Source organism: Exophiala aquamarina (genome assembly GCF_000709125.1).
Source record: "Exophiala aquamarina CBS 119918 chromosome Unknown aczIA-supercont1.22, whole genome shotgun sequence".
In the NCBI taxonomy this organism is placed as follows: Eukaryota; Fungi; Ascomycota; class Eurotiomycetes; order Chaetothyriales; family Herpotrichiellaceae; genus Exophiala; species Exophiala aquamarina.
In genome coordinates this window covers 322,123-349,003 of record NW_013550566.1, presented here as the reverse complement: position 1 = coordinate 349,003, position 26,881 = coordinate 322,123, and the positions used below count along the sequence as shown (strand labels likewise).

The 26,881-nt window shown below is 48.3% G+C and overlaps 12 protein-coding genes across 12 annotated transcripts; 4 read left to right on the top strand and 8 right to left on the bottom strand.

The window, feature by feature from the left end:
* Window positions 1-972: 972 nt before the first annotated feature.
* On the bottom strand, window positions 973-1,203 carry A1O9_12354 (uncharacterized protein; the record flags this gene model as incomplete). The annotated part of the gene is made up of 1 exon (XM_013398855.1): window positions 973-1,203. The coding sequence occupies one exon, from the start codon at window positions 1,201-1,203 to the stop codon at window positions 973-975; it is 231 nt and encodes a 76-aa protein (XP_013254309.1).
* A 3,448-nt stretch (window positions 1,204-4,651) lies between these two features.
* A1O9_12353 (uncharacterized protein) lies at window positions 4,652-5,057 on the bottom strand. Its single transcript, XM_013398854.1, has one exon. It carries the CDS (start codon window positions 4,965-4,967, stop codon window positions 4,788-4,790), a length of 180 nt encoding a protein of 59 aa, XP_013254308.1. The 5' UTR covers window positions 4,968-5,057; the 3' UTR covers window positions 4,652-4,787.
* A 1,095-nt stretch (window positions 5,058-6,152) lies between these two features.
* On the bottom strand, window positions 6,153-8,222 carry A1O9_12352 (cyclohexanone monooxygenase; the record flags this gene model as incomplete). Its single annotated transcript, XM_013398853.1, has 2 exons — window positions 6,153-7,503; window positions 7,765-8,222. 2 exons carry the CDS (start codon window positions 8,220-8,222, stop codon window positions 6,153-6,155), a joined length of 1,809 nt encoding a protein of 602 aa, XP_013254307.1.
* A 3,213-nt stretch (window positions 8,223-11,435) lies between these two features.
* Window positions 11,436-12,065, top strand: A1O9_12351 (uncharacterized protein; the record flags this gene model as incomplete). The annotated part of the gene is made up of 2 exons (XM_013398852.1): window positions 11,436-11,687; window positions 11,745-12,065. 2 exons carry the CDS (start codon window positions 11,436-11,438, stop codon window positions 12,063-12,065), a joined length of 573 nt encoding a protein of 190 aa, XP_013254306.1.
* Window positions 12,066-13,360: 1,295 nt separating this feature from the next.
* On the bottom strand, window positions 13,361-13,786 carry A1O9_12350 (uncharacterized protein; the record flags this gene model as incomplete). The annotated part of the gene is made up of 1 exon (XM_013398851.1): window positions 13,361-13,786. One exon carries the CDS (start codon window positions 13,784-13,786, stop codon window positions 13,361-13,363), a length of 426 nt encoding a protein of 141 aa, XP_013254305.1.
* Window positions 13,787-16,163: 2,377 nt separating this feature from the next.
* On the bottom strand, window positions 16,164-17,248 carry A1O9_12349 (uncharacterized protein; the record flags this gene model as incomplete). The annotated part of the gene is made up of 2 exons (XM_013398850.1): window positions 16,164-16,481; window positions 16,529-17,248. The coding sequence occupies 2 exons, from the start codon at window positions 17,246-17,248 to the stop codon at window positions 16,164-16,166; spliced, it is 1,038 nt and encodes a 345-aa protein (XP_013254304.1).
* A 42-nt stretch (window positions 17,249-17,290) lies between these two features.
* A1O9_12348 (uncharacterized protein) lies at window positions 17,291-18,214 on the bottom strand (the record flags this gene model as incomplete). The annotated part of the gene is made up of 2 exons (XM_013398849.1): window positions 17,291-17,397; window positions 17,479-18,214. 2 exons carry the CDS (start codon window positions 18,212-18,214, stop codon window positions 17,291-17,293), a joined length of 843 nt encoding a protein of 280 aa, XP_013254303.1.
* Window positions 18,215-18,667: 453 nt separating this feature from the next.
* A1O9_12347 (uncharacterized protein) lies at window positions 18,668-19,485 on the top strand (the record flags this gene model as incomplete). Its single annotated transcript, XM_013398848.1, has 3 exons — window positions 18,668-18,751; window positions 19,140-19,339; window positions 19,392-19,485. The coding sequence occupies 3 exons, from the start codon at window positions 18,668-18,670 to the stop codon at window positions 19,483-19,485; spliced, it is 378 nt and encodes a 125-aa protein (XP_013254302.1).
* Window positions 19,486-21,054: 1,569 nt separating this feature from the next.
* On the bottom strand, window positions 21,055-21,426 carry A1O9_12346 (uncharacterized protein; the record flags this gene model as incomplete). The annotated part of the gene is made up of 1 exon (XM_013398847.1): window positions 21,055-21,426. One exon carries the CDS (start codon window positions 21,424-21,426, stop codon window positions 21,055-21,057), a length of 372 nt encoding a protein of 123 aa, XP_013254301.1.
* Window positions 21,427-23,142: 1,716 nt separating this feature from the next.
* Window positions 23,143-23,376, top strand: A1O9_12345 (uncharacterized protein; the record flags this gene model as incomplete). The annotated part of the gene is made up of 1 exon (XM_013398846.1): window positions 23,143-23,376. One exon carries the CDS (start codon window positions 23,143-23,145, stop codon window positions 23,374-23,376), a length of 234 nt encoding a protein of 77 aa, XP_013254300.1.
* A 3-nt stretch (window positions 23,377-23,379) lies between these two features.
* A1O9_12344 (uncharacterized protein) lies at window positions 23,380-23,646 on the top strand (the record flags this gene model as incomplete). The annotated part of the gene is made up of 1 exon (XM_013398845.1): window positions 23,380-23,646. The coding sequence occupies one exon, from the start codon at window positions 23,380-23,382 to the stop codon at window positions 23,644-23,646; it is 267 nt and encodes an 88-aa protein (XP_013254299.1).
* A 1,003-nt stretch (window positions 23,647-24,649) lies between these two features.
* Window positions 24,650-26,451, bottom strand: A1O9_12343 (uncharacterized protein; the record flags this gene model as incomplete). Its single annotated transcript, XM_013398844.1, has 5 exons — window positions 24,650-24,768; window positions 24,816-25,066; window positions 25,119-25,953; window positions 26,003-26,182; window positions 26,232-26,451. The coding sequence occupies 5 exons, from the start codon at window positions 26,449-26,451 to the stop codon at window positions 24,650-24,652; spliced, it is 1,605 nt and encodes a 534-aa protein (XP_013254298.1).
* Window positions 26,452-26,881: the final 430 nt, after the last annotated feature.

Sequence of the window (26,881 nt, the reverse complement as noted above, 5' to 3'; positions counted from 1 at the left end):
CCCACCAAATTGCTTGCTCGGGTGAGCAATATAATACTGTATATTTAGGTGGGAGGTCAGTTTTGAGCTATCGGTTCGTCAGGAATATCTAGTTTATTATAATAATTCTTACTAACTATAGTAGGTAGATAAGTAAGGAGACGCTAAAGAGGAGATAGTAGACGTAGCTAACGACGAAACCGCTAGGAATACTATATCCACTATATCTATATAAGGTAAGGACGAAATAGTTAAAGAATTATACGCTCGGGTAAGGATTTTATATTTCTTATATAGATATTTATATTAGCTAATTTATTTTAGATAATACTATATAAACGAAAACTCTAGTAGAATTCTACTATATAGAATATATAGCTAGGTCTAGTAATAACGCTAAAGGAATATCTTAATTTACTCCCTAATTAAGTATTAAACTATAGTAGTATAGAACTAAAACTCTGTATAATATTTAGTATAAAGCTTACTCGACTAGATATCTTTAAAGAGATTCGGGAGGAGGATATAGAAGAGATATAGAATAGTCTCTATAACTATCTCTTTACGTTTAATAGTACTTTCGAACTATATAGAGTAAGTATAATTCTTATATTACTACTTATATTACTAACTATAGTAGGAGCTAGGGCTTACTAATTGTACTAAGTTTCTTTTAGGTCTAGATTTCGATAATTCTAAAATAACGAATATACTCTCTACCTTTATAGAAAAATAGGCTATACTAGTTAAGGAATCTATATTATATTTACTAAATGATAGAACTTATAGCGTGTGGAGCGGATGTGAATAAGGTCGAAGAGCGTGGGCGGTCGCCGCTACTACATCTCAGACCCGTCAGGTTTCACTAGATAGTCTTTCGACATATCTGTTGGAACTGACCTGTTGCGAGTCTATTGACGGTAATTGCACGGCTCTTACCAAGCTGTCCGGTATTTCGTCAGGTGGATGTCGAGCGTAGAGACTGTAGGAACATCAAGAAAAGCTTGCCTCGCCAGCCCATAGCGTTATCAGAGCATCCATTGCAGCTTTTGTCGCACCATATACAGGAGGTGGAATCAAAACCTTCGAGGCGATGGAGTCGATGTTGATGATGCGGCCGCCTTTCGGCATTCGACCCGCGCCAACAACGGTTTGTATCATGTAAATTACGCCGAAGACGTTAACAGCGAGTTCATATTCCAGCTGCTGTTCCTTAACTTCCATGAGAGATATGTTGCGTGCAGCCGCTGTGTTGTTGACTAGAACAAATGGCTAATTAGTTTTGTCCGACTACGTGGAAAGAACATTACAACAACATCCATAACATCCCGAGAATATCGATGACTGGCCTCGAATGTTTTCAGAATCTGCCTAACCCTGTTCGTTTCGGTATCGTGATTTTGCACCCCTCCTTGCACGAGTGTAGTTTTAGGCCCAAATTCTTTATTGAAGTCAACTGCTGCCTTCTCAGCCCGCCCCTTCGAGTCCTCCGAAACATAATGAATTTGCTACAGACGCGACGTTCCGGGCTAAAGCTCTGGCGATTGCGGCACCTATGCCAGTATCTCTACAGAACCTGTAACTAACACAGTCTTTCGTGTGAGTGAGGGTGTGTCGGCCGGCATATCTGATACATTAGCAAGGAACGCTATCGAAGTAAAAGTTCACACAGCTGATTCCCAAATCGAACTGGTAAGTAGCTACTTTTATACATACGATAGAGTAGCTATGTAGGACTACCACCGATAAGGCTGCGGCTCCTGTTGAATATAAATGTCGCATATAAATGTCACATATTAGAAATATAAGGATTACCGCCCTAAACTATCGCACTACTACTGCAGCAATATTATAGGTAGGAGGAAGGATTGTCGCCGCCCCAAATCATTGACAAAAACCACATTGTTACTCCGGAGAGGAGGCAAAACTGTCGCCGCCCCGAATCGTTTGACTAATGCTCTGAAGTATATTCCTCTGGAGCTTGGGCACCAAATATTCATTTGTTTGTATACTGGATGGAAGGCTTAATACTTACCCCAAAGCTCTACCTGTTCCCGGTGCTCGGAATTACAGTTATCATTATCCTCGGAGTAGGACACCTAAGCAAAATCCCCAATCGAGGGTGAGAGATATTGGTATTGATACGGAAGAGCCATCGCATATCCAGGAGGCTTTTGAACCTCTAGCGGAGCAAGATGCCAGCCTCCTCGACTACTAGGCCAGCCTATGCAGTTCGCCACTTCGAGCTGAACTACGACCGTGAGCGTTAAATGCAATTTTTAGGCTGGGAATTTATTTTAATAATAGTTTTGGAAAATCTTCACTAAGTAAGGCCCTTCGCTAGACAGGAGCTACGTTAAGACCGTTAGTTTGGCCTTCATAATGGACGGGTACTCGCCGGAAAGAGGATAAAACTATACTCATTTGGTACTAATTAAAGATAGCTCCTACATAGTGCTATATATATTAGTCTGGTCTCCGTCTAAGCCTAGACCGAGACAAATGGTGCTGGTGTACTATATAGGGTGCAGAAATATTCTGGTCTGAATGTACGAATTTTGTTGAAGTTCTTTCTGTTGTCTCATCTCGATCGACGTCTTCGGGCTTCCCAATGCTTCCCAGCTTGGCGAAGGCTCCCCTTCGTTATTCATCCTGCCTAGTGAAGCGAATCGGGTTGTTCGAAATTAATTGCGTGCCTTCTGCAAATGTATTCACTTCGGAACCGTAGGTCGGTCCAGCGAAGGTTCAAGTAGTCTGCCAGCTTGAAAACGTATCGACGGGCGGTAATCATATGGTACGTTCTCTAGGATGGCAGCGTTCTCACGAACCCTCTTCTCAGTGGTCAAGTGCGTCCCCGGATGTCTATATGGCGCACCCATAGCCTCAAACCGTACCACTTCACTTCGATGCTCGTTGCTAGGCAGAGGCAAACCGCGGAGACGGCGAAGGAGAGCGCGCGGACCCCATAGATTCCAGAAACTTGCCTCCTGCCACCAAGGCATGGTGTCATATGGAGTGTGGAGGAATATTGTTTTTTCCTATAGCTTAATGCTATTAGTGACAGTCTTCAAGATTATCGGTGCTAGCACCGGGAGGGCACTCACCTCTTTGTTGGTTTCCGGTGGGGACCTCTGATAAGACGTACCCTGCACTCTTTGAGAGCCTATTCCAAGGTTTTATGGATTTACTTAAGACCCATACGGCACGCGATCTCTCTTCACATAACCCAACTGTAAACGATGTCACTAAGTCTGAATGACCTCTCATGATATGCAGACTCACATTGCCTGCACTTCGATAGGTTCGAGCTTGCGATACCCAAATCGATTGATCTAAGGCACTGGCGCCAACCCGAAATAAATGAAAAGATATAAGACGCCATCACTGTCGATCTTGATCCCGTATCTGTGGTGCTAGTATCTATCGCGTTGGGTTCCTTAAAACCACGCTAGCTGAATTTTCCTCTTACATGCTAATTAATATGAACCACCATAAGACTCTGGTTGCGTGACTTAACCTTGTACGCCACCATTCCCGTCATGAGGTGACCGTTGCTTGCATTTATTGATGCTCTTATCTTCGTTGGTAAAATGACCGAAATTGTCTATTGCTCGAGCGACCCCAGCGTCGGTGGATGTCTGGGTCGAGGATCAGTCATTCGCTGGTCTCAATTGATAACACTTTAATAACATACCCGGAAAAATCAGAAATCCACCCGAATTGCCATAGGCGCGGAAACTCCCTGATGTATGAAAATATTAGTCTGCATCAATGAGGCTTCCTGACTTGGGACACCTAAGAGTTCCGATCAAACGAGAACCTTGAGCGAGAGAGTGTACTACACTCACCACTTTGCATGTTAGTGACTAAAAGCTCGAATCGTGAGTAAAAGTGCGACTGTGGCAACAATGAATTTGAAATCGAGGGTAGGTGGGATCAGCGGGCTAAGGATTTACTTACTTCAGCCATGTTCGCTTCAATCTCTTGTGCCTGTTCGACCATCATCTCTTCCCACGAAGCAGCATCGTCCGTGTGTCTATACTTCCACTTGATGGCGTTGACGCGTGCAAAGCGGAGTTTCTGTTGGAGATACTTTACTGGTACAACAACCGAGAGAGGGACGAGGACTGCTTTGGCAGGTTCATTGAAGATGTAGTCCCTGACAAGCATACTGGCAGATTTTTATGCCGTTAGATTGTAAAGATAAGAAAGCAAGACAGAAATCTAGACTGTCGACCATACTTTAGTACATTTAGAAGCAGGCGAAAGCTTCCAAAATACTGCAGTGAACCAGACTGTCACAACTGCGACAAAGGGCAAGACGAACTCTTCTGGCGTCGACATGGTTCACTATGGGATTTAAGTGGCATAAACTCCCTCCTATTCAAACCTAAGCAGCAACGTAAATAGGGACCGTGGGAGACCAGCTTCCTGCGTTCAGCATTGAGAAGTATACCGAACACTATATTTTAAGACTCGCGGCGAGCTAGTAAACGCCACCCCTCGCCCCAAGCTCGGCTCAATCCCCACGGCGTCGGGTCAAACCTTTCATGCATAAACCCGGGCAAGCCGTACTGCCATCCCGAGTCCACAGCTTGTATGGGCTTAGACCCAGACAGCCGTGGACCAGTGGGTGTCGACTATTAGTAAACCCCTTGAGGGCACCCACAGCCAAATTCGTGTTATTGACCACGGGATGCAATAGGAGGACCGTTACCCCTTCAGACCGAATATTGCCAGACAGGCTCACTCCAATCGCGTTTACAGCCGCTTTCGATGCACGGTACGAACATAGACCGCCTCCTGTATTATCTGCCATGCTGGAAACTCGAGTAGAGACGATTCCGATCTTTGCGCCCTTGGTGGCTAAGAAGTTTTGTAATAGAGCCTAGGTTAGGAGGAAGGGCCCCGGAAGCATTCACTGCGACTGACTTGTTCAGGGCATCCAGGCTCATCGTTCTCAAGGTATTCTGGTCAGGTTTCATCATAAGGCCCGCGACGTTGAGGAGTATATCCACTGGCTGGTTACCGAAGTCTTTCTTGAACTCAGTTACAGAATCTGGTGAAGTAACATTGACCTAAAAGTATTTACATCCAATTTGCTTGATATGCTCTCAGACGGTGGCGTCTAGCGCGTACACCTCATAATCCTTGTCATGTTAGGACAATTCTGTGATAAATGAGCTTGCACTGGGAGTATGTACTTTACGAATAAGCAACGCGCCGTTGAATGGCCCCGACAAGGCTATGACTGTAAGTCCCGTCGAACACCGGAGCTTCTAACATTACTCTCTTTTGCGTGGTGGCGAAAATCCTATTGGTCAATGCCTGCGGGCCATGGAGTCTTCAGAGGAAACAGCAGCTGGAATTCTGGATAGTCCGACGCCAGTGCCCAAGATATAGCTCCTCAAAACAGGCTGGGATTCAAGCTTTCGCCATCCTCTATTCAGAAATCGACGCGGTGAGTGTGCACATGGGCTACCATCCCTCCTGTCCACTAGATCATTTGTGCGGACAGATTTTCAGATTCTTGGACAAAGGCCACTCTATTTAAAGCCCACACGGTTTTGGAGCGCGGATGTGGTAGAGTCAGAGATTTGCAGATTCACCCAAGGACGAAAAGGCAGAACCCTTGGCTGCTGAACTGACTCTGTCCGGCCCTCCATCGACTTCTCGACAAGCGTAGCGTCGATCCGTCGCCCTTGCTCATGTCACAGAGACCCGCATTCATGGGGTGTGGCTCAGCAGTAACTGCAGAAAAACCACAACATCTGCACATTGGCCTCGCGCTCACGGTCATGGGTAGCAGTCTCGGCTGCCTGGCCGGCCAACAACTATTCCAATCGAGTGACGCGCCAATTTACCGCAATGAGTTCCTCGCCATCATCGGCCTTTACTCAGCCGCTTTGGTGACGGTGGAAGCCCTTATAAGTTATGGATTAATATGGAAATCGTCGGCCGCCAAAGATTGGGGTGGATATATTGGGGAAATATGCAGCGTAGCGAATCGGGTTTACCGATATATGATGGTCGCTGTTTGCTTGTTAGAAAAGGGCAAGACACGTCGCCAGTCCTGGGCACTCCCAGTTGAGGCATGATCAAGCTGTTGTATACGTCAGTGGATGAGATCCATGGCTGACTGTTAAAACGAGCAACAGAGTGGGCGATTCTAACTAAACACCGCTAGGTGAAACGTAATAATGTCTATTGCTCTCGAAATGTTCGATATCAAGCCCATCCAAGTCTCCCTTCGCCCGCCACTCTTCCATTATTTGGAGAAACTTTAGCGGACCACCGCCGTAGGACGAGTTTCTAGATAATTTCAAGGTTGGAATGCCCTCATTGTTATAATAGCCGGGTGTACATTCCTTCTGAAAGCTTTCTCTGATTTTGCTGAATGCGACAATTGTTTGAACCCATTGATCTTCCGCTTCGTACGTGGGCTGAAGGGTCCTGATGTTTCGCTTTTTCGTCTCGTTGATCACATATGCAAAGTGAATTGCTTGATCGGCAGTGACATGCATGAAATGTGGAGTTAATGCTGCTTGCAATATTTGTACTATGAAGAAGTTCGGAAACCCGCGCGTCGTCCAGCCATGTAGGGTTGATGCACCATCTTTCCACTTCTTTGAGAGTAGTATTCCGTCTTGTCCAGTTACCTCAAAACCACTTCTTTGAGGCCAGTCTGTGGCGAGTTCAAATCCAGTTGCGTAAATCAGGCAGCCAATCTCATATTCTTTCCCATTAGCGATGACACCTCTTTCGCTAATGCCCTGGGCACCCTTGCCATCTGTGTCGACCAGTTGAACGATTGGACTATTGAAGCTCTGTAAATATTCGTCATGAAAGCACGGTCGCTTGCAAAACTGATTGTAATATGGTTTAAGCTTGGCGGCGGTTGCCGGGTTTTGGACGATCGAGTCAACTCGTGCCCGGATCTGCTCCATTTTCTCATATTCGCAAAGCTGACGCTTCTTAGCCATTCCCTCGGCGCTTTCAGGGTTACTGGGGTCATTTGGTCGGCGGACGAGCAGTTTGCGAATGATATCCGTCCATCCATCAGCAACTAGGTCCACATCTTGATGACCACCATTGACAATGATGTTGAAATTATCCATTCGCCGTTTCTGCCAATGATCACCTAACGATTTGACCCACCCCGTATCTGTCATCTTGTTGCCTCGAACATCTATACTACTGGGAGTACGCTGAAAGACGTAAAGCTGTTGCGCGTGGTTGGCTAGGTGCGGTACGATCTGGACACTCGTCGCGCCGGTACCTATAATGCCTACCCGCTTGCCAGCCAGCTTGTGAAGGTCTCCTGTGCTGTTGCCGCCAGTGTAATCATAGTCCCATCGAGAAGAATGAAAAGAGTGGCCCATGAACTTTTCAATTCCTGGAATCCCCGGCAGCTTTGGGCGGTGTAATGGTTCGTCCTGCGGCAGAGACAAAGAAGCGTGCTTTGATAATGTCGCCACGGTCGCTGTGAGCAATCCACTCATTGTTTTCTGAGTCCCACACAACCTTTTTGATTTCGGTCTGAAATATTGTTCTTGGATATAGACCATATCGACGGTCTATCATTTTGGCATGCTTAAGAAGCTCTTCGTTCCGAGCGTATTTTTCCGTTGGAACATATCCGGTCTCATCCAGAAGTGGCATGTAAATATAGCTCTCGATATCACATTGGGCACTAGGATATCTATTCCAATACCTTTAATTTGAGATTGTTTAGTGCGATATTGGCAAGGTATGAATGAGGGCGATTCCCATAGGCTTGCATACCACGTTCCTCCGAAATCGCCCCCTTTCTCAACCATCCTTATATCTGTGACACCCGCTTCCAGGAGCCGAACAGCGACTAGTTGGCCACCATAGCCACCAACAATTAAAGTCTCAACTCGTTCGCTTACTGGACTTCTTTCCTTTCTTTTGACGTATGGATCATTGATGTAATGGCCAAATACGGGATCGCTGTCTTTGATCGATTTATACTGATCAACGCCATCTAGGTTTGCGGCAAGTCGCTTGTCTCGCTCTAAGTCGTACCGCGCTTTCAGAGCGCTAGGGTCAAAGCGCAAATCTTGACTCGTTGCACCAGATGGCTCATCGTTCTGCAAGCTCGAAAGGGTGGATGGAACTCCTACCTCTTTGAATGTAGGTAACGGGGTAAATAGAAGGTGCTCATTGGCCTGTTGAAGGACAACTCCCAAGGATGACGATACAACCTCGACTTGTGCCATGTCGATGGAATCATAAAATTGTAGACTGTTAAATAACCAAAACGTTCAGTGATCTTGAAAGACCCGACGTTAGAATCACAAGTCACTTTTGACAGTGGCGAACACAAGTGCGCTTGACGTCTATTATGGACAAGACTGTGGATGGATTGATGTTGAAGCGGACTGGAGGGGGAAAGAGGAGTATGTTCCATATTGCTCCTGCTCAACGCGTGCCCGTATACTCTCTGGAAAGCCATTGCCATGCTCAGAGACAGGCCCTCGGCCATGGGGGTGACACTGTTTGATTCAGTGCCGCGGCTATTAAAATTACCCCTCATTCAGCCCTGCATTACTGTAAGCGAGGTTATTACTACAAAGCTACAGGGGGGTCTCCTGTGCGGGCTGCGGCCCCCCCCCCCCTTGTTACACTAGTTGCGCTGCCAAACCGCCTGTACAAACCTCGCTGTCGCTCTCAATGATATATACAATTCACCATTTAGTATGGCCACCTTGCGCGGCGATAACTGCCCTACAGCGCTCCGGCATTATCTCTATATACTTCATAAAGTCTTCCGGCTATAGTTTATCCCACTCTTCTAGTAAATATTACCGTACTTTAGTATCTATTCTAGGAAATCGTTTCCCAATGCGATATTTCAGTAATCGCTAAACATTCTCAATAGGATTGAGATCTAGTGAATGCGCTAGCTAAACTATTCGATTAATCTAATGCCTTCTATAATAGGCCCTTATTTACTTACTAGTATAAATAGATACGCTATCTTCTATTAAAATACTTCGTATAAAGCCGATATAGTATTAAATATTACGAAGATATTAATAAAATTAAGGTAATACTCTTTCTATATAGACCTACGAATTAACCTTTCCCTAGGCCTTATCTATAAGGATTAAAGGGCCTTTTTTAATACTAGATATTACGCCATATACTATTACTACTAAAAATCTAGAAAATTTTAGAACTAAGCATTCCGATTAATATTTCTCTTTAGTCGTACGCGTAATATAGATCTTGCCGAATACTCCTATTGTAAGGATACGGTATTAGTCTAACTAACTCGCTTCCATATATTAAAATCCTAGGATTAATGGGCTTTCGCCCATTGTAGACGTTGTTGCATATAATTAGGAGTTAAAAATAGCTTTTCTTACGCCGTACGACGATGATATTACTCTTTTTCGAATGCTGTTGTTAAAGAGCGTCGATAGGCTTAAATACCTTCTAATTAAGTAATTGCCGTATATAATAGGCGACAATAATAGGTATTAAGCGTAGCCCTTTAAACTAAGCGCCTTCTTTTACGAGTAGTAAGTAATAGCGTACGATCAACTAGTTTCTAGGGTATACAGATACTAGAGCGAATATATAGTCGAACTATAGATTTAGCAAATCGAAGTTCTTTTACAATTTGCCTTTAATTCCATTTAGCAATTGTATATAAGGTGATGATTTAAGTGCGTTCTCTTTCTACTAAGCGCTGGCCGCGCGGTCGATCAGGATCGGCGTACGACTTACGGTTTGTATGCTTCCCAGGCATTGTATAGGCGGCGGCAGGATAGGTAGACGGCGGCAGAGTAGGTAGGCGACGGCAGAGTAGGTATGCGGCGTAGTAGTAGGCAGGGCGACAGCGAGGTTGCATAGGAGGGCGAGTAAAGGAGGTGCCTAACAGGGGGGGGGGGCGCAGCCCGCACAGGAGACCCCCCTGTATGTAGCTTCGCTCCCAGCGGGGTAGGCCTCAAGTAGCAATTAAGTTGTAGACAGACCGCTACCTGGCCGATATATGTGTGGCTTGGCTCGAGAGTGCGACAATGAGAAAGCATGCACACCTATGCCAGCTATTTGAGAAAGGCTCCCCGTATACGCTCTGTGGTTGCTAAGGCTAATACGATAACTCTATGACAAACAGCTTTCCGATTGTATCAATGACTTTTGGGACTAATTGCGGAGGATATCCCTTGGAACTTGGCATGCCTGGCATGGAGGTCATTGAGGCGCAGCACTCAAACTCGGACCCCATGAAATTGCCCGGTAGCTTTTACACCAAAGAGTTAGCTTCGTTGTTACTTGAATTTCCTTGTCTAGTCTACTAGACAGGCATTGGCCTTGTCACCGTAATCTACATTCCCGAGAAGAAGCTCCTCAGCCCATCGATCGACCGGACGCGGGTAGGATCTGCTGCACTGAAATCCGGGGGTTTTGCAACAGAAGTAGACAAAAAACATCTCCTGCGTCCCCTGCAGACCGATCAGGTGCTATAACTGTAAGGATTAATGGTCGAGAACAAACGGACGAGTAGCTTTATGCCAGACGAATGGTAGCAAATCAGTCTCTGCAATCAAGTGGGAAATAAGAGTCTCGCAGAGTTACTCGTTGCTCCGTGGCATCCCCAGCTGATTTGCAGATCAGATTGGCAAAAGTTATTTAAAGAAGCTCTGCAAAGTAAAAGTGCCCTAGCTTTCAAGAAAACCAAGGTCGTGACAACTGATCGACAAAGCTCCATGGTCTTGGGAGAGGGAGCCTTGGAAGCTTTCCCAATGTCCCCTCGCCAAAGATTGTGACGTAGCCTCTTTTGGCGTTCAAGGGGTTTCGGACAGTCACGATTGGCGAACTTGGCACTTCCCAAAGAAACAATAAATAAGGATTTCGTTTCTTGATGCGGACGACAACCATGACGACCTTGCCCACTTTTGGCGATAGTACGAGGAAGACAAGGCCATCGAGTTGGTTACTCCTCTTTCGTTTTCCGTGCCTCGCCCTTGCTCAGCCTTTCCAGATGCACTAATGGCAGATTCGCGATCTCGAAGCCCTTGGCACAGACACCTCCAGCCTGATTCGCCTCTGCCAATATTCCTAAACAGCACCTTGGCGTTTTCTAAGTGTCCAAACTTTTCTTAGCACCGTCATTGTCTTCAGGACTGCTCATAGAGCGCTATGAAAGTATGACGGTGCTCTCTCGGTGTAAATGGGTCATGAAGACCGGCCAGAGAATTCGTTGTCACGACAGCGTAGAAGTCGGCAAAACTACTGCTGATCCGCCCAGGAGAGCTAACGGACGCGCTCCCTTGATCTATATAAACTGCATGGACGGTCCGTCTGTGAGCTGCCGGTCAGCCAACCATCTTCTCCAACCATTCTAGTTTGTCATTGATCGATACTTAAACGAGAAAGCAAACCTCTCACTACAGAACCCAACTTAGCACGTCCGCCACAGTATGAAGACCATTAGTCTTTCCCTCCTTGTCGCCTCTCTGAGTAGCATTGCTGCTGCTGGTCCTATCAGTGTCAGGGGGACTACATGGACTGAGTGGGCCGACGGGGACTCTCCGTTCCGCTTCAGCTCTGTGTACCATGTCGTCGCAACCCCGGACCAGGTCATAAATGGGACCACGCCTACCCCAGGCGAGCCTGGTTCTGTCGGTTACTTCAACTTTGGAATCAATGCTGAACTTGATGTTATTTGCTATGTGCGTATTCCAACTAACGCTCTTCTGCCCTTGCTGATTAGGGTGTGAACCACATAGAACATCACTCTTGAAGGTGTTACAGGAGACTATCAGTCCGCAGCTCTTACCGCTACACATATTCACGAAGCGGCTAAGGGAGCATCAGGCCCCCCTCGTCTCGCATTTCCTAACCCTCTGCCCATTAGTGGCCACTCCTCTGTTGTCCGACGCTCAGTTGGCTGTTTGACTGGGCCCTTCTTTACTGGAATAATGTCGAATGGTGTTGATTCTGGCACTGGTTTTGCAGTCAAGGAGATCGAACAGAACCCAGAGGGCTTCTTCGCAGACAGCCATACAGCTCTGTACGTTCCAGGTGTGGTTAGGGGTCAAATGGCATGATCAAAGTGGTTCAGCGCCCTCATCACGTCACGGTCAAACGATACGTGAGTCAGAGGTGATGGAGAGATACGCAGAAGCTTGTTGGTCTTGAAGTTATAAGTGTTGAATGGACTTTGTCATATATCAATAATTGCTATCCTCCACCATTATCCTTATATGTGCTTGATCAGGTCACCTTTGAACATGGGGACTTAATATCTTTCTCAAGTCCCTGCTATTAATTCTTAGTAGTAGGACTACTAGTTGGACTTGGGTATCGTATTCCGTGACTGAGACTAGATGGCTACTCCTCAGCACTCCGTTTTGCCATGAGAATGCTCCGGTTAGATGGGGGATGGAATCTATTCATGAAACGTGTTAAGTAATCGCCGTTCGCCCAGGCGACACCTATACGCCTTATATTCTGTCATCGACTAGATACGGCTATCCGTAAATCACCTAGGCGATAAGATATAATACAGCTAAGGCCGTAGCTTAGGTAAGTAAGTTGGTAGGTGCATCTATTAGTGCTACCGTAAGTAGACATTCTAAAACTAACTACGTAAAGCCTTTTACGATAGTAACAAGGTATTATAAAGGGCTCTAATCGATATAGATAAAATTATAGCGTTCCCGCCCTTTTTTAGGTTGTAAAATTATCGATCACCTCCTCCTTCTCCTGAAAGAGGTATTATTGTAGCTTTTTAGACCTTTCCTAAGGACAGATTACTGTATATTCTAGCTCACCGCACCGCCGCGAAGTGAGTACTATTGGCGCTGATAGGTAGACTGCTAATGGGTAGGAGGTGCCTACTGATAATGTGCAATCCCGTGCGTGGTCGATTCGCCGGGGGGCTGCCTAGTGGAAATCACGTAAATCTTCGAAGGCTTTCCTCTTTATATCTTTAATACAATTATATTTTACTATAGCACGACTGTTCAGATAACCATCCTTAGTATAACATACTCAACAATCCAGACCTACCATTACGCAATAGCTCATATAGGTAGGTATACCCTCCAACGATATGGAAGCCACCCCACTACTTTTTGCCTCGACCCGCTGCGACCGATTTATCATAGAACCGGTCAACGAACAGTCGCATGACTCTCGAGCCACGGTAATTCCAAATAGGAAAAGAAAATAAGGGCCGCTATGGACCTTCCCCCTATTATTTCTACTCGGCCATCGCATCTACGTGCTAGTGAAAGAGCGACTCTAGAGAACTATCCCGGATGCTCCTCGCTCAGAATCCAATGAACTTGCAGTGAAGATGCTACGCGGGTGTGGGAGGACCATCTGCAAACCAACAGCGTCATCGTTCCGGTAGGTTGAAAGTTGACGCGTGGCCCTTCTCATGCTTCTGGGCTTGGACATTCAACCAACTCATGTATGACTGCCAAAACACTGCGAGGGCGGCCGTGACAACCGACCGAGATTGCGGTTGAGCATAGGTGAAATTGAAGGCTGTGACGAAGGGCCAGTACAGGAAGCTTCGTGGTAGGCTCGTTGGTACGGTATTTTTGACTCGTTCAATGGCTCCGGTGAGGGCCATGCCAGAGAGAATCGCGTGAAAGGCGAAGAAGTATACATTGAACAAAGGTGTATAAACCAGCTGGTTCACAACTACTTTTATCCACGTCGAGACCATCGCAGAACAGTAGTTGAAATTCCGTCCCAGAAATAGAAACCATTTGTGGCTAGGGATTGCTGCCACCGCACCAATCGTGATATTGCGCATCGTCGGTGGACATCATAACCATCTGCACCGAGAATCTGCGCAGAGAAATCTCCGACACAGTAAATCAGACCCATGCTGCATATTTCGGTGATGTACGGTCGATGATGTTGTTGGCGGGCATACCAGCCAAAGCACTTCTTCATGGAGGAGAAATAGCTTCGGATTCGAGACGAAACCGAATTTGTCCCAGGCGTTGGCGCAATCGTTTTAGCAGGTGGTCGCCCGATAGCCAGGCAGCGGCGAGAGGGTTTAGAACGACGAGTAAATCTCCAACAGTTTAATCTTGCACCGTTCAGGAGCCAGAAACGGCGGCGGAAGATTACTGAGTGGGTTGTGATTCCAGACATTGCCCACCTGATGCTCTCTGAGACTCCGAAAATTGATCGAATTGTCAAGCTGTGAACAGGGGGTCATGCCAGTGTCTCGTAACCAAAGCCAATTCGGGAACACTGACGATGACGGCATATCTCAGTATACACAGCAGGTCGAGACCATTCAGGTATAGTCCCCCAACTCCCAGATATAGATGGGCGTGCAAAGAGGCGATATCTAGTAATGTCGGAAGAATTGAAAGGCTACCAGTGGGAGAGTTTGCAGATGACAAAGGACAAGACCATTCGAAAGATATCTCTCATCTCATATCTGCCTCATAATGTGCCCCCTCAGTAGTCCTTAATCATGTCACATGTGCCCTTGCCTTCGGGTGGTGGTTATGTACGATTCGGAGATGTCAAGATCCATGTCCATGACCAGCCTAACGAATCCGGAGATTTATTTGCCCCAATCAGCATACATTGAGCACTCGAGTAAGTACAAAGCACAGTCTTACAGAACCTCTTCTTCCACTCCCGGGTTTGGACAACCTGTGCAACCCTATTCAGCAGGCCGGGGCTACAAGGGAGTCTTACCAGACAGACGTTTCTACTGCAAAATTCACTTTCTCGGACTTTTCACTTCCATATCTGTCGAGAATCAGTGGTCCTCTAAGGTATCTACAAGCATGGCTTCACGCTGGGCCTCCTCATTTTGTGAAACGACCTGAACTACATCGTCTCGTGGAAAGTCTAGATAGCGAGAGATGCGCCCAAGTCCCGTCTTGCCCACGCTATCTTGCTGACCTGCATCAGTTGTTTTCTCCCTTGGAGGATTCCTTCTCCAAATATTTGCTTTAGGCTTGGAAAATCGCAAGCGACGCTATTGCGAACGCGACTCCAGCATCGAGGATTTGGATGCTTCGCTAACCAACTTGCTCGGCAATAAAGTGACCAAATTTTGTCTAATCGAGATGAGCACAGTATCTAAATGCTCTTTGTCTAGGGAGAGCCTCACGACTTCCTCCAAATTAGAGAAATTGACGACATAACACGAAATGTATTGACATTACTTCAAAGTGGACTGGTTCCATGGTTGCTAGCAGTGCTCGCAAGCATCATTCAGCGGGAAATAGTAAGGTCTATACTGTTGTTCCATCCTCGCCATGATCAAGGTATCACCACCAACACACCCGCTTTCTGTGAGGACAGCGCGAGGCTTTGGGAGCTAGCTCGCAGCAGCCCTCCCATTATGTTTACGGTATTGGAAATGGTGTCATTATTGCGTACACGCAACCTGAAAATCCTTTTGCCAGGAGGATTGCTAGTGGCCCATACGACGACTAGGTGGCCTGCCTTGTTGTGACCTTCCACAAGTAGTAACAAATTACCATAAGTCTTCGAGTTCTGAAATGCTCCAAATTGCACTGAGTGGTAGTATCACTATTCCTTAGCCAATGGAAGGCACTACTAACTCCCATTTCCTGGAAAGGGTCCGGAAATGGTGACATACAATGTGGCTTTCTTGTTGAGGCTAGCCATTGCCAAGCTCTGAAAAGGAAAATGATGAATAGGATATACATCCGAGTGTAGTCGTGGGCTTAAAACTCTGCAAGGCAATTCAGATTCCTCGGATACCGAAATGGTACCCAGCCCCTCCTCCCTACTTGTCCTTGCACCCTGCCTGACCATACACCTTACTAGTCACTACACACAGGCTACAGCCAGTCATTCCGTCCACTGCAATTGAGCTATAGAGGTTATTTCCGATTTAACCCCATGGGAGATATATTGTCCTACTGTACTATTTAAGAATGGGGTGCAGATATAGAGTCTCTCGATTTCAGACCAGAGCTTACCATCAGAAATTATCTTACTTGTTCCCGAAATTTCGGCTGACGGTGACCCTCAACTAGAATATGGAAACCGGCCAATAGCGAATGTCTCAGAATGGCCAGGGACCTTTTTGGGGGACTTGCGAGCTCAGTCCAACAAGGGCCAGAGAGATGACCAAGACGTCTGGAGGAGTTGCCTCGCGTTGCAGGCCCGCCCTGCCAAGGAAGACCTCACCAGTGCGTGATTCCCTCCTGGATGGCTTTGATCTGCAAAGCGACAATCCGAGAGAAGTAGCAGCAATAAGCGAAGTTGGTTCCCATATACCAGAACCCAGGGTGACCGGTTCGCCTCCAGATTGTTCGAAGCTCGCCTTCTTGGTCAAATCCCCACATGTCTTCCACACGGTCGGCGACGTGGTCACCAAAGATGACTCGCGTCTGTGTCCGTATGTTCTGGAAGCCTGTGGCAAGCACAATCTCGTCGGCTGTCAATCGAGTACCATCCGAAAATAGGATTTCGTGAGGAAGGATTTCGGAAACCTCGGCGCCCTGTTTCAATTTGATCTTCCATTCAGCACGAGCTGGTTGGCACCCACGTCGACATAGTAGCCACCTCCACGATGCAAGTACTTCATCATGTAGCCGGTCTCGTCTACTCCACGATCCAACTTGAATCCGACCCGGGTTAGGCCATCTAGGAGCTCTGCATCGTGCTTGTTCTGCAATTCACACACCTTTCTTTGCTGGGTCTTGAAAAGTTCCATCGGCAGACCCCATACCAGGAGATCGGCGTCTTCTGTTGGTGGTCCACCCTCCGCGTAAAGGCCTTTTAGGCCTTCCGTGTTTCTGAACTTGGAGGAAATGACCAGGGTCGAGCTTCGTTGGACCATTGTGACATTGTAGCCTTGCTCATAGAAATCCTGAGCGATATCGTGGGCCGAGTTGCTTGACCCGACCACGACAACCTTTTTGCCATGACTATTTGGCGTGGCACATGCAAACTCGGAGCTGTGAGCGACGTTTCCTCTAAAGCATTCCATCCCTTTGATGACTGGCATGTGCTTCGGACCCACGTGGCCCGTTGCTTGGATGATATGGGCCGGATGGAACGTACGCATCTCGATGGTGCCGTCTTCTAATCTCCGCTGCAAGACAACGGTCCATTCTTGTCTATCGTCATTCCAAGAGGTTGACATGACTCTTGTCTTCACCCATACATTCAATCCCAAAAGCGTAGCATAAGCTTCAAAGAATTCGGCCAATTTCTCCTTTGGTGTAAACTTGGGCCATTGAGCTGGGAACTTCAGGTATGACATGTGGTTAAGCCAGACTGGATCATGAAGAACCAAATGGCGGTATCATCGCCGCCAGCTGTCTCCGACACGATCTTCGTGATCGGTGACCAGAGTATCGAGATTGAGTGCCTTTAGTCTCGCTGCTGTTGTGAGCCTGCTTTGACCGGCGCCTAGGACGAAAGGTTAGTCTCGATTCAGGCCCTTTCATGTCTTCTCGATTTCACCGAGGATAGGACATGGCTACCACTTACCCACGATAAGCACGGCAGGCGATCGCGCTCGGAATTCGACGGCACCCTGGCGCTTATCTTGCCGGTTCTGTCGACCAACGTGTTCTCCATGCTCGGCGCCGTTCGGGCGACGCTCGTACAGCAGTTCCTCGTGGCCGTGCAACTCATCGAGGGTGGTGAACAAGGTGAACTTCCATTGACCCTGGACCTCGGCCAACTTTGCGACGCCTCGGCCGGCGCCAACCTTGGTGGTTACTTTCACAAAAACTTTGATGGCTGAAACATCCGAAGCTTGGCTGTACAGTCCATCGATTGGACCGTGCTTTGGTGCTCGGAGCGGAGTCGAGGCGTCTGTTTCGATCGACTCACCCTCCGGACTGTTGGTAACGAAGTGGGCAATCTTGTCACGTCCCTTCAGTGTGCGCAAGTCCCAGGTGAGGCAAAGGTGGTCGCGCCAGTAACTGTTTTCGTGGAAAAGGACTTCTATCGCCGGCGCATCCCTTTCTCTCAAAGATTTATTCAGCCTCTCAACCAGCTTGGACGCGACCACATGGGCGCCCAGGAATGACCAAGGCGAGGGCGGGAAGACGCCGAGAGGAATGTTGAAGGAGCCTGGTACAATCTTCTGTTTCGATGAGACATCGTGATCCGGTTGCTGAATTTCAACGGCCACGGCGTTTTCCTGTTTGGAACTGAATTGATCCCGGTGCCGGACATCAAATACCACAGAACTCTGGACTTCGACTGCAGCTGGCATGGCTCACTTTTGTTCTTGTGTGGAGGGACAAGATCGAGTGGGAAATACGAGGTATGAAACAATAGCAGAGCGGAAGCTGGTTTCCTTGTTTATAGCCCAAAGGAATATGGCCTCTTCCTGACTTTGTCGGTATACAAAACTAACGAAGGCCTTTAAAGGGCCCACAGCAAAAGCACAGGGATTTTCTCGGTACTCCAGGTCCCATGCGACAATAAGGGCCTGAAATAACAGACTGGATGGGACGCATTTGGCAACTTCAAACCTCCGAATCATCCACGTGAAAGTACGGAGGCGACTGCAACCCGGTTAGCGACATGAAGAACAGGTCAGAGGTCGCGGATGTCGTTGCCCGTGTGACTCTGGGGACTTTGAGTGGCCATCAGGAAGCCCATTTACCTCTTGGCTTGACATTTTACTGTGTATTCCAAACGGAAACTCTTTTCTAGCTTATGAATGACCATACTTCGCTCCTCGTACGACCACAGCCGCTTTGAAGTTGCACACGCGACCATCGGCAATGCAAACATCCGTTCCGACGTACGTCGGTCTGGATGGATTCCAGGCGAGTCTCGAACGAGTTGCATCCTGTGCTTCAGCCATATCGCCAACAGGGGGTGTTTTCTTTGCCGTCTGTAACCAGAGCAGGAAGCATACGTAGGTCCGTTCTTGCAGAGAGCCTCACGTCCTCCGCCTGTTCTATCCAGCCCCGTCAGCCCTTTGGCAGCGAGGACGCCTTTAGTCGTCACGGTTGCTTCCCCCCCGGCACACGAGGCTTATATAATAGTCCTCTCCCATTCCTTAAAAGTTGTGACTGAATCCGTCGGGTTTAGAATTTATTGACACTGACAAGACCTTGACAATTAAACTGGCCAGGTTGGTCTTGCACTTTCCACTCCAATGACATCTCCAACCTTGACGCGACTAGTTCATCACGGCTCCAACACAATCTTTAGACATAGCCAGCGACAAACAACCGACGGCAGCACTGGAGAAGCCAGCGGATGTTCAACATGAGTTTGAAATCTCTAGTCAAGTAGCCGGCGAAGACGAATCATTCCCGTCGAATCAAGGTGCACATCACGACAAGGCTCTGACGCGGAAGCTACTCTGGAAACTTGATTCAAGGTGTATACTTTTGACATCGTGCATCTCTTCGAAGCTGACACGGTACTCGTAGAATCGTCCCCATCCTCGCCGTCCTGTTCCTATACTCGTTTCTCGACCGAACCAACGTCGGCAACGCCAAAATCCTGGGCCTCGAGAAAGATTGAAGGCTGTCAAACGGTCAATATGCCAACGGACTTGCCATCTTCTTTACATTCTACATCGCAGCCGAGTTGCCCAGCAACCTGGTGCTCAAGAGTGCCACCAGCCCGAGAGTCTGGCTGACCTTTCTCACCGTCGCCTGGGGATCCTCGGCATGTGTTTAGGCTTTATTCGAAACTACGCCGGTTCCCTCGTCGTCCGGGCGATTAGCAAAGTACCACAGCTGACAAAGAATATAGAATCCTGTTGAACGTACTACTCTGTGCCAAGATCAACCGCGACAAGGCTCAGTGTAAATACAACAGGTACATCGGATGCGGGGACGATCGAGACCCCGGATTCAAGATGATCTTGTGAGATGGAAAAAGATGTGCCTAACGAAGATATGCTCTTCGTTTAGGACATGATGCGATACATTGCCATAGAGTCGTGAGACTCAAGACTCCAAGACAAGCAATAGCCATAATGTTCACGGCTAGAGATCACAGACTAGGAAATAGTATTCCGCATGCAACCATGAGCTCCAGAAGATAGATTGATCGACTCTCCACGTTGTAGAGTTCAACCCGCGCGGCGCATTTGACCTTGGTCTCATTCTCCTCCTCCTTCCGCTCTTTGTCGCTTCGACTCTTCTTGGCTCCTCAATTGGCTTTTTTTCGTATTCTACCAATGTCTACTCGCCTCTCCGATGTACTGTGACAGCGTCGAACCTTCGTTGGGAGTTGGACAGCAGCAATGCACAGTAGCATTGGCCACCCTTGAGACTCAATAATCGTTTACCACCGTCGACGCTGTGCCTCAGCCACCGTTTCCGTTCCTGCAACGCTGAAGGCCCCGTTCTCCAGAGGCTCATAGAGAGGATCTTGGGAGCACGTGAGCTCTGCACGCTACTAGAGGATGACAAGAGCCATGATCAGAGAAGCTGCTCTACTGAATTTGAATGTGACACCTCGTCGCCGAAACCCTAGGTTTCGTGGAGTTTCCGCCCATTGCGAACGACCGCATTGTGAAAAGCCCGTGTCAAATTCACTTTGACGAAGCCAGACCATGGCGCTTCCGCCTCGTGGCTCCAGTGAAAGCAGTCTGAATTATGTCAGAAGGCTCGATGGGAATATTTGTGCATGATGAGAGGTATCTCAATTAAATTTCCAGGAATAATGTTATGAGCCTGGAGCTTCAAGTAGATGTAGGACAATTGATCGGAACTGCCAACAATCCACACTTGTCCTAAAGATACTTGACCAATCAATCGAGAACGAGCTTATAACCTCTGTCAAACTCCCTTCTCTGGGGCTCCTGATCGAGTTTCGCTCTAACGAGTCCTCCAGTTAGCACGAAGAAGCAAGGATCTCGAGTGGGCTGCGTGAAAGAGATTAATCATACCTTGCCAACATCCAATCATGGATCTCGTTGAATCTCTTGAGATATTTGGGACCTTTCAAATTCTCATAATCTCTCTCCACAAGGGTCTTGTCCTCCTCATTCGATGTCAGCATCAAAGTCAGGATCCTGACTGTCTTGCCTTCTTCCGGGTCGAGTCTCGACGGCGAAGTGTGAGCCGTTACGTCAAGCAATCACTGGTCACCCTGGGTTGCAATGAGACTGACGCCCTTGGAACCCCAGCAAAAACCGACTTCAGCCCACCTCTGCACATATCCATGTTTTCCGTCGTATCGCAACGCCGCGACCGTCGCGTGGATTTTTGTCATCATCTGCTTCGGAGTGACGATCGCCAGCAGGTCATGGAGGGGCTGCTGGTCGGCATCGGGCAAGAACCAATCGTGCTGCGCAGCCCGGTCAGGGCCAATAAAGTCGGGGACGAAAACAAGGTGCTGCTCGCTCCCTTGGGTAGCGAGCATGTCCGTGCCTTCATAAGTCTGGGGACAATATCCGAAGAGATCATAGACGTGCACAATTGCTTTGCTGGCACTGGGGGAGCCGGTCATATCTAGCATGCAAAGATGTTAGGAAAGTACAATGGCCTGACCTTGGGCCGGATCTCCGGAGAACCCGGGCATAGATATTCCGGACTGATTCTCTTTTCCCAACAAAGCTCCTTTTTTGGTGGACGATCACATGCTCAGCTTCGTTGCAAAAGGCGAGCGGGGCCAAAGACGAGAGGAGGAGTAGAAGGACTACTAACACGTTTTGAACACGTTTTGATCCCATTGATCTCGGTCCATGAGCCCTTGAGCGCGTATTTGCCGACAACCGCAGCTGAAGTAGCGCAGCACGCCGAAGAGTACTCATCGGCCATCTACTTTTCGCCTCTCTGTCTAGCCCTTTCGCCACTGAATTGACCGAGAGGCATTGCATGAGATGTTCGAACGAGCCGCCATTAAATACGTTCAGTGAAGACAGAACATCCGAACATCTTTTTCATGAACAGCCACAGTCAGATCGAGGGAAGGACTTTTCGGAGGATCCGCTGGAATCCGGACCTTCCAATCTCCCGCTCCTCAAGCTGGAGTGTGGGCCTTCTGGACCAGCATGAGCAAACTTGGCATGGCACATCCGCAGGATCGCCACCTGATTTCTGGTGAACCGATCAAAGAGTGGCTGGCGCACGTCGTCATTTGGCCTGGACTTAGACATGCACGTTTGATTTAGATACGAGGTAGTCCATGCAGGCTTCCTTGTTTCTCCAGTAGCAACAATATCAAAAAGAAATCCTTCTGCCAGAGTACTTCATTGGCTGCCCCAAGAGGTGGACCATGGAACTCGTTTATCGGGCGACTGCCGCCATTGTTCGGCCTTCGAGGCCAGTTGGCTTATTTCTCTGGTCGGATCTTCCTTGTTCTCGTTCTAGCGAAGCTAGGATGCGACAACTACCATAAGACTGGAGAGCGCGAAATGTTGAGACGCAAATCTTCCGAATCCATGGCGGCGCCAGCTCGTCTGCCCCCAACGGTTTCGAAAGGCGTCTGCCGCAAAAAGGTGAGGCCTAAATTTGCTCTTTTGACGGACAGGCTCCCTGCCGAGTCGCGGCGATAAATGCAGTGGGAAAATGCGCTCCTTTCCACCCGTAAGCTGACAGATTTCTCTCAGGTGAAATGCGAGGGTCAAAGCCCCGAGTGCAGCACCTGTCGTACGAAAGTCTGGGACTGCGAGTATCCACGAGATGGCAGAAAGACAGCGGTGCGCAGCAGAAAGGCCGATATCAGGGCCCTCCAAAGGCAGATCGAAGAACTCAAGGGACAAACGAACGAGCAACTTTCCGCCAATGATGTCTCAACCGCAGATCACACCAATTCGACGCGAGCATCGAACGATTCCAACATCACTAGGAATGTAGCACACGGTATCAGTCTGATATCAAGCTACCAGCCAGATCCCAGTCCGCTTATGTTGGATTGCAAGACCTGTCACCACCCCGCAGAGAAGGGCAACCCTCTCCCATTGGACCTTCGTTGGGTCATGCTCAAGAGCCGGCCGAGGAGGAGAGTGTCTCTTCGCCTGAGCCCCAAACTGACGGTGCCGAGATACAAATCTACGGAGGGACGAGTCTGCTCCATGATCATCCCAGCGGAGACTTTTGGTCCACCCCCCCGCTGACGGAAGATGAGACGGACAGGGATTTCGAAAGCGCGGCTCGAGATCGCTTGATTTCGCTTCCCGCGCTCAGTCGACAGAAGGAGATCATCCTGTGTTCGAACCCAAGCATGACCGCGAACGTTGATTTCGATGGCGTTCCCATGGACATGGCAATGCACTTGCTCGATTTACACTGGAATCGGCTAAATTTGATCTACCTCCAAACATACCGTCCGGCAATCATGGACAGCCTGTTCAATAACGGACCGTACGTCAGTGAATTGCTGCTGAATGCCATCTATTTGCAAAGCAGTTTGTACAGCGACCGGAAAGGCCTGCAGCTGGATGCGCAAGACCCGTAGACGATGGGCATGGCTTTCTCCAAACGCTTCAAGACATTGGTGGTCGAATATATCGATCTGCCCAGCATGCCTACGGTGGTTGCGCTCCTTATTTGTGGTACGTGCTTTGTTCCCTACGGCAAGCAGAATGCTGGCTGGGTCTTTTGTGGCATGGCATATCGGATGATGATGGATCTGGGCTACCATTTGAACATCCCCAAAACGCCCGAGGAAAGGGCCAAGTTTGGACTCTCGGTCAAAACAGATATAGAGATCAGACGGCGCGTCTAATGGGGCGCATACGTAAGTACCACCCTATCGACGAGCAGTGCTTCACTGGCCACCACTACGACAAAATCCATAGCCACAACATCTACTATGACGAAAACGGCAGTAAAACGACCACGACATCCCCATTGTACCCATCCGTCATCAATGAAGGCAATACACGATGTGGTGATGAATTTGGATGTACTTACGAGATCTAGTGCCTTACATAGTCTACAGGGGGTCAACATTGTCTCAAGCACGATCGAGCAATCATTGGGTGCCTGCCTCAATGCATGCGATAATTTTGGTGACTTGTCTCTTTCTGAATTACAACCATTCAAATGTCTTAGGTACAATATACGGTGTCTCTGTGCCAGTCTCAGTTGGCAGTCCTGACGATGTCAATGCAGAGCTGATCGCCAGCTTCATCTGCACTTATCCTGCGAACGGAGGAAACACGACTACTTCGACCACTGCAAACGCCAGTACAAGCCCTAGTACGACTTCAATAACAAGTTCAACATCCGCTGTATGTACACCTCACGTCACCTAAGGCCCTAGGCCCGGTGGCGGTTCTTGGGGCTGCATTTTCAATGTTGCATCCGAGAGAAAGGCAAATGGTCAAGCGCCCATAAGTAGCGTAGGGCGATCATCATTTCGTTCTTGCCTGCGTTACTGCGATGATGAAGCTTTTTTTTTGGAGCGCAAACTATAATCTGAACACGCAATTGTGCTCGATTTACGCGGATGCGAATCCGACTACACCTCTAACATAGTCCTAACGACACAGCTACTAGCCTACACCGAGGATCTTGGGTGCGCACCTTGTGATGATTCGTAGGAGCTAGGAACCAATGTGGAATTTGAATGGATCGACAATTTATTCTAGTATATTAATCCTTTGAAAATCAACAACTCATCAAATCAATGCACGGTCATTCCAGGTCCATAATAGAATCACACAACCCTTTAGTAGCTTCCTCAGTGGGAGACTAGTCAGCCGGTTGGAACCTAATAGGCGATTCTACACTCGCTCTCCATGCTCAACCACAGTAGCGACACTCTTCTCGTTCTCATCCAGACCAGCTCTAGCTTTCTCGACCGCAGCGATAGCCCTGTCAGTTTTGTCCTTGTCCTCGAAAACTAGAACTGTTAGCTATGATGGTGGGGTGGAGGAAGATGGTACATACTGAAGGCAAGTTCTTCCAACGTTCTCCCATATGTCTCAGGGAAGAGGAAATAGATGAAGACAACCTCAAAGCCAAGCCAGCAGCAATAGAAGATCAACCAGCGCCACTTAATATTCTCCAGGCCGATAGGATTGATAAAGGTCGTGAAGAAGTTGCCAAGTCTACCCCAGAGCTGGAAGTATGCTATGCCACGCGAGCGCTCGGTGAACGGCCACAACTCTACGAGGTAGGTATAGGTCAGAGCATTGTAACTGTGCCATGTGAGTAATTACTTCATGTCAGTCGAGCTAACCATCCACTTACCCGATGTTGTATGCAGGCTTGTAGGCGAAGATGAAAAAGATGACACCAATACCTGCACCGTGATTAATGTGCCCAGCTGCATCGGATGTCATAGTTCTCTCCATACACACTGTCCACCCAATGTAGACGCACAGTAGCGACAACGCGCATGTCATGTACATGACTCTTCGTCGGAAGCGTGTAACTAACAATGCGGCAGTACCGGCGGTGATTAAGGACCAGGCTGAAAGCCCAACATTGACTTTCTGGATATCTGTCGACTTCGTCCAGCCGATCATCTTCAGTAGCTTCGAAAGATAGTATGAGATGAGGGTGTTCCCGGACCATTGCGTAAACAAGCCGAGTGCAGTAGACAACACCACACGGCGCCGCATACCAGAAGTAGTGAAGAGATCCAACCATGACTTCTTCGATGCCTCGATTTCCATCTGGATTGTGGAGCGGATTTGGGCCATCTCGGCACGAACAAACTCGGAATCGCGGTCGCCCTCAGCGTGATACTTAACCAGGATCTCATGGGCCTCCTCGTGGCGGTCTTTGCTGATTAGCCATCTCGGACTCTCTGGAAGAAACAGAACCAAGGATATTTGGACTAGAGATGGTACAGCCTGCAAGATAGACGGCGTCCTCCATGCCCAGCTACTGGCAATGGAGTTTGTTCCAAAACAGATGCCGGCGGCTGTAAGCTCGCCGATAAAGTATGACACGTTGAAGAGGGAAGTCAAGACGGGGCGCTCCTTGGGATAGCCCAGTTCACCGATTAGCGAAGAGGCGGCGACAATGCAGGTAGGAATACCGAATCCTAACATGATACGAGCAAAGATATAGTTTCCAGCTGCTCGTGGTCAGCGCCTCCAAGTTATGTCTGACTGCACGCAACTAACCATTCTGGGCAAAGCACTGTACGATAGCTCCGGCTACCATGATCCATGAACCGATGAATATCGACCATCGGCGACCGAATCGATCATTGAGAATAGGGACGATAGGCAAGCTCAGGATCGCGCCAAGCGAGTACGAGGCGTTGATAAAGCCTGACCACGAACCTATTGGGTGGTGGAAATCTGAAGCGATTTGTCAGTTTCAGATCAGGTATCCAGGTCTTGTACTCACAGGCTTGCCACTCGTCGGAGATCTGAAGGGCATTAATCATTTGAGAGTCGAACCCGCTGGTTATCTCTATCCCCATACATGTTGGAAATAAGAGTAGGTAGAGGTATCGGAGGTTTCGCTTCCTATACCACGGGACCTTGTCTTCTTGCGCAAGCCTCTGGACGATGGGGTCGCCGGCGCCCGTTTCATGAGTTCTAAGGTCGCCGACGTTCGGGGCCATGATGATGACGATGTAGGTGAGACGACTCGAGCCTGAAGAAGTGATTCAAATCAGATTCGAAGTTGATGAGGGAGCAGGGAGAGACGAGCTTTTATCATTTTTGATTAGTACTCCGAAGGGACCGGACTCGGCACATTAGGCACATTCCCAAGTTGAGTCTAGTCTCCTAGTAGAGGAGACCAGGTAGGCCAGTGACCTGGATACCCAGGCAGGTTTCTTACGATTCTGGGATGCCGTACATTAAGCGAGCCCAATTGACCTTTTGCCACTACAACTGCGCCCAACTAGATCCGGCAACGTTCAGCCTGGGGCTCCGGCTTTTGTTGATGAAGAGTCTCGGGGACGCTCCGCGCGATTTTGCTCAGGAAAGTGAAAGGCAAAACCGGGGATTTGAAGGAGCTGTGGGGAATCTGACGAATAAGGTACTAAT

Coding starts and splice junctions, on each gene's coding strand:
- A1O9_12353 (XM_013398854.1), bottom strand. CDS start 4,967: ATGATGAAACCTGACCAGAATACCTTGAGAACGATGAGCCTGGATGCC.